The 5,892-nt window shown below is 39.4% G+C and overlaps 1 protein-coding gene across 1 annotated transcript; it reads right to left on the reverse strand.

The window, feature by feature from the left end:
- Nucleotides 1–2,153: 2,153 nt before the first annotated feature.
- Nucleotides 2,154–5,480, reverse strand: LOC106613708 (NADH dehydrogenase [ubiquinone] 1 alpha subcomplex subunit 11). Its single transcript, XM_014216245.1, has 4 exons — nucleotides 5,328–5,480; nucleotides 4,854–4,946; nucleotides 2,892–3,014; nucleotides 2,154–2,345 (listed from the first exon to the last, which is right to left on the reverse strand). The coding sequence occupies exons 1-4, from the start codon at nucleotides 5,404–5,406 to the stop codon at nucleotides 2,233–2,235; spliced, it is 408 nt and encodes a 135-aa protein (XP_014071720.1). The 5' UTR covers nucleotides 5,407–5,480; the 3' UTR covers nucleotides 2,154–2,232.
- Between the last annotated feature and the right edge of the window lie 412 nt (nucleotides 5,481–5,892).

The raw sequence follows: 5,892 nt of genomic DNA on the forward strand, positions 1-5,892 counted from the left end.
GGAGTTGCAGCAATGTGACAAGACTTAGTCAATTGGATATCACGAAATTAGGGAGAAAAGTACAACAAAAAACATATGATTGCATTGTGTTAAAATGTTTGTGCCAATGGAGAAAGAACAGATTGATCACAGGGATCCTTTCCAGGGACTGTCACAGGAAGTTGACTTCCAAGCATTGATGGATGGAGAGAAAGGTCCAGCATAAGACTAAGCTACTATCAGATCAAGTGTACCAGGTAGGTGAAGCGGCAAGGATTCCACTACATTGCTTACACCATCCCAGCCAAGTCAGATCAGTAATTACTCAAGAGTAGTGGGAAAACATCAGAAGCATGTCAAAGTATTCTAACAGAACTTAGGTATGATGAGGGAATGTAGGGTGGCCCTATTGAGTGGTGAGGGTCTACCACTGAGTCACAGCTGACTCACAGACTGGGAATGGCAGGATGCGGATGGTCACATTCCATCCTGACACACAACTCTGTAAATCCTGATTGGATTCTCTCAAAAGAACTGTATATGATTTACCAATGCTTCCCCTCAAAATCCTGTCCAATTAATAAATCAGGTGAGCCTTTTGAAAGAAACATCAAATATTTCCAGAGGCCAAACATCCTTCATTCAATTAAATGAAAGCAGAGTGGGATGGAAAGTAAAATGTCTATTACTACTGTTAAAACCATGCATATAATTCTGGTGTTATCTAATACCCTTCTAGTATAACTGCTATACATTGTAAAACCAAGGTTGTAGAACATAAGGGACACAGATCACAGGAGGTTGGTGGCACCTTAATTGGGGAGGACGGGCTCATGTTAATAGCTGGAGCGGAATCAATGGAATGGTATCAAATACATAAAATATGGTTTCCATGTGTTTGATGCCATTTCAGTCGCTCGGTTCCAGCCATTATTATGAGCCGTCCTCCTCTCAGCAGCCTCCACTGACACAGATGTACTTTGTTTAGACAACCTTCACTACTAGAATAAGAGACCGGCTTGTAGCCCTACATCCATACTGAATCTATATCACCTAATATATCTGTTGGTATTTCTTTTACACATTGTGAGAATTAAGACCGCCGTGGACGTTGAACTAGAGCCAAGATATCCAGATGCAAAATAACAACCCTGATGAGGTCTATATTTGAGGTGTCCAGAGTGGTTGCCTTGCCCAATCCAGAGTTAAGAGTGGCAAAAAATATATACATATTTTTCTCATACATTTTAGGCAATCACAATTGCATCACATTTCCCTAAGACATTATTTTGCATCGATGTTGGCAACCAGTGTAGGAATGAGTTAAAAATGAACTTGCTCAACCAGTTATTCACCAATTTAGCAGTGTACAAAAGCAATAAATGTTTTACAAGAGCCCCACAATACCCATAAAACCTAGTGGTCAAACAGTGCCAATCGTTTTTTCCAATATTAATTTTTCCCATAGGGAATTTTAAAAACACTTCAAATAAGGGCTGTGTTTCGTGTAGGCTTACCCTGGTGTGATGTTTTGATAACCATGTAAAGCTCTCGGACATGGTGACTTTGATCAATATATTCGGCTCCATTTACTCTGATTCGAAAATGATAATTAGCATCGAAGTAGACATCACGCAATACTACAAATCCCTGCATGTCATCTCTAGCTGACACCTTTGCGAACAGGTATTGTAAATGTAAAACTTGCACAAGACATTTCACAGAATTGTCAATTTAAAGAAATGTAGCCAATATATTCATTACAAAACTTTGCTAACATTAGAGATTCTTACCTTTGCCTCGATTTGACAGTCTTGTCCAGCTCATCATGGCATTTGTAGTTCTTTATGATAGTCACATTAGCAGCTAATTAGCGTTTAATTTTTGGCCGGTAAATACAAATCACCTTGTCCTAGAGAGATTTACATGTTTATCAAAACATCAAGCAAGGGTAAGCCTACATGAAACACAGCTATTATTTTAAAGTGTTTCTAAAATGTGTTTGCTTGGGAGATTAATGCCTTCTGATGTCATTCTCAGATTAACTGTGATCTAAATGACTGATTTAAGAGGCCATTGCAAATTGGAGTTGATTGGCTAACATCCCAGCCAATTTGCACCAATGTCTCCACCTTGTGGCTAAAGCAAGGAGGTGCAGATACAGACTAATAGACTACTCTTTTACACAAGTTTATTCAAGTAATATTCAATATACAATATACATGTCGATATATAGTCTCCCCCTCAGGCTGTTTACATCCTCGGTGGTCCCGCTAATCTCCAGCCCTCCATCTTGCCCACCTTGGTGAACATGGCCAGTGTCCCCAGCCCAATACATGCCGTCGTGCCTGTCATTGCACTGTGAGCTGTAGATCAAAGAGACACAAAATACATGTTATTTGTGGAAAAGATATGGAAAGGCCGGATATTATCTTTGTTGCCCCTCTGTATCTCGAGCAAACATCTAGCGATGAGAAGAAGTTCCCTGCCCTACAAAGAGCTTAGAGATTAAAATATGACAGCAATATGATGGTAACTATGTAGAGGCATTTGCTTTTACAACCAGTCATCTTAGATATGCATAGGGAAGTTAACAAGCACTGAAGGGAAAACTAGCGCTGAAGGGAAAACTAGCGCTGAAGGGAAAACTAGCGCTGAAGGGAAAACTAGCGCTGAAGGGAAAACTAGCGCTGAAGGGAAAACTAGCGCTGAAGGGAAAACTAGCACTGAAGGGAAATGACCGCTTTTTGGAATGAAATGTTGGAAGAAAATGCTTTGAAACAGAGGATGTTCCACCCAAACGTTCCCAATGAGAATACACATTTTCCCTGTTTTGAAACATTTGCTCCCGTTTGTTCCTACTGAATGCAACCTAGATCTTCAACATACGGTGTAATATATAGCATACTCACTACGAGCTCCAAGAAAGACTCCTGATGCACAGCCTCCGATGAAGTAGTTCACAGGGTCATCAGGAGCATCCCGGGCCTGTGCAGCTAGACAAGTGGTCATTCCAAAAATCGCCCCCAAGGCAGCTGTTTAGGAAGGAAAGACAAAAAAAAAGGTACTTACACTGGCATAAACCTAGCCTGGTTGTCACCTCTTTTCAATAACCCCTTATAGTTATCAGCCAATATTATGCAAATTAGACAGGAAAATGTTCTATCAAACTTTATCGATAAATTTGATTGGAAACCTAACATTGGGCAAAATCAAATAAAATGTTATTGGTCACATACAATAAAATTTGATTTTGCCCAATGTTTTGATTGGAAACCTGACATTGGGCATTCTGACATAATACATTTAATTGTAAACATAAAACATTGGGCACAGGAAGAACAGAGGATTCCCGTTTGTTGCATTTTTACCACCACCACCTCAAATATATAAATAATTGGGCTAGGCTACTGGTTCAAAATCTATAAGAGGAATAGAGAGAGGAATGAAGAGAGAGGCCATTGGAGACGCCAGCGGAGATGTATGAATCGTGCAAGGGAACAGCAAAGATTGAGGTCAGGGCTTTGTGATGGCCACTCCAATACATTAACTTTGTTGTCCTTAAGCCATTTTGCCACAACTTTGGAAGTATGCTTGGGGTCATTGTCCATTTGGAAGACCCATTTGCGACCTAGCTTTAACTTCCTGACTGATGTCTTGAGATGTTGCTTCTATATATCCACAAAAATTTGAAAACAAGTTTTAATGACTCCAACCTAAGTGTATGTAAACTTCCGACTTCAACTGTAGGTATGCACGTCAGCTTTGACATCGGTTTTGCACATAAGCGTTAAACTAGACATTGGCCATTTTTAGCTAATATCGGCCGATTCCAATATGCTTACTCTCTTGCATTCCTAATATTTTGCATTACTCATGTCATAATTATATACTGTATTCTATCCTACTGTATCTTTTAGTCTATGACACTGACATTGCTTATCCAAATATTTATAATTCCTTTACTTTAGATGTGTGTACTGTTGTGAAAGGGTTAGATATTACTGCACTGTTGGGAGCTAGAAACACAAGCATTTCGCTACACCCGCAATAGCATCTGCTAAATCTGTATGTAACAAATAAAATTTGATGATTTTGATTTGAGTCCTCTCTAGCCACTTTGAACAATAAGATCTTGCATTGACACTGCCTTCTCACAAGAGAATGACTGCAGCAGGTCATAACGGCATGGTTTATTGTTATTCTTAAAATGTTATAATTGTACGCACCACCCATGTTCCATAACATTTAATGGAAAAATTGCAAGCGGTTTCCAACTACCAAATCAGCAACTGTGCCGTAAATCCGGCTGCATATTGAACATTGAGATTGCCAAAAGGTCAGTCTCTTCGGCAAATGACAGGAATGGCAAGGAGTGTAATGTTAGCTAAAAAGACCGGTACCCAGACTAGCATGAACCCACCTTAACTGTATGTTGTTTACAAGTTCTTATAACAAACATCTGATCACAGAAACATGTTTCTTATCACCACTGAAGCACTAAGATCAAACAGCACACTTCCACCATCACTCACACGAGGAAACTATAGAGACTCAGGTGCAATATTAGGTGAATTGGAGCATTTTGACCTGGGCCCATATCTACAAATCCTCTACTAGCAGGATCAGTTTTGCGATCACAATGTATAAGATTACATGGATGGGGGCGGGACCTGGGCCGTATCCACAGTGTCTCAGAGTAGGAGTGCTGATATAGGATCAGTGTTGCCTTTTAGATCATAGTCTGAACACTATTGGCTACTGATCTAGGACGAGTAGCTGTGTATTCAGATTTCAAGTGTAATCATGATATCTTCATGGCAGTAAGCCAGGTTATTATTATTACAGCTGTGTATGAGACTAGAGACACATACCCATGGTTACAGTGCCATTTGTGGCTCTCTGAACAGCTTGGATTGCAGAATCAGGCTGGAATGCCACAATGTGATAGGCTGAACCCACCAACCCTGTGCGTAAAAAAAGAGGATGTTAGACTACTGAGTACAGAGTTGACTAGCTAGCTACTTACTTGTCAAGTATTTAGCTACAATAATGTTAGTTATGATTAGCTTGCTAGCTAACTGGTAAACCTCGTTCAAATTCCAATGTTTAATGTCCTAGTTAACTGTACTGTCTTACAGCAGCTGCTGGCTAAACAACTGGCTAACCTAACAACTTTAACTGACGTTACATTAGTTAAAAACAAGACATTAACGTTACTTGCTAGTATGTTAGCAGAGCTAGCATGGCATTGGCAGCTAACTATGTTATGGCTAGTTAGCGTTACCGCTCTTTACCAACAGTTAACAAGCTAACTTCCATAATGTTTTCCTTTGTGTACGACTTACCTAGAGCTGTGCCCAATTTGGTGGTGATCCATGTTTTCTCGACACAATCCTTACCCTCTTGCAGATCCCAATAACCCATTTTGGATTTCACGTGAAGGACAAAGAGTGGGGAAACATCGCGAGATGAAAAAAAGATGAAGACACAAGAATTGATATTGTAAAACTTTATTATTATCAAACAAACATTCTATAAATAGTACTTTGACAAATTTGGATTTTTATACGTTTAATATACAATGACTTTTACATGTGTTTGTAGCTACATAATAAATAAAACACCATCTCACATTGACAACCACTTTCTAAATGGTCTGTAATGCTGTCAACACTAGTGACGGCTGTGGCAGCAGGAAGGACGGAGGATAACGTGATTACGTCAGATGTGAGAAAGAGCGCGCTTGTTTGAAATGGAGAAGTGTCGCGGAAGCTATTGATAAAGAAGAACATCAAGACGAAGCACTTTATTAGGAAAATCTTTCATCCACAAATCAAAATTTATGAAGAAAAAGCCCCTTTTCTTAATTTTTTTATCTGATTTGGAACAGTACTTAGAATCTTTAAAACG

This window comes from Salmo salar, chromosome ssa10 (genome assembly GCF_905237065.1).
Source record: "Salmo salar chromosome ssa10, Ssal_v3.1, whole genome shotgun sequence".
NCBI classification, from domain to species: domain Eukaryota; kingdom Metazoa; phylum Chordata; class Actinopteri; order Salmoniformes; family Salmonidae; genus Salmo; species Salmo salar.

Excerpts from the sequence above, each read along its gene's own strand:
- LOC106613708 (XM_014216245.1), bottom strand. The coding sequence starts at position 5,406 with ATGGGTTATTGGGATCTGCAAGAGGGTAAGGATTGTGTCGAGAAAACA. Across the intron at positions 4,947-5,327 it reads CAAATTGGGCACAGCTCTAG|GGTTGGTGGGTTCAGCCTAT; the intron begins GTAAGTCGTACA and ends TTTTACGCACAG. Across the intron at positions 3,015-4,853 it reads AAATGGCACTGTAACCATGG|CTGCCTTGGGGGCGATTTTT; the intron begins GTATGTGTCTCT and ends CTTCCTAAACAG.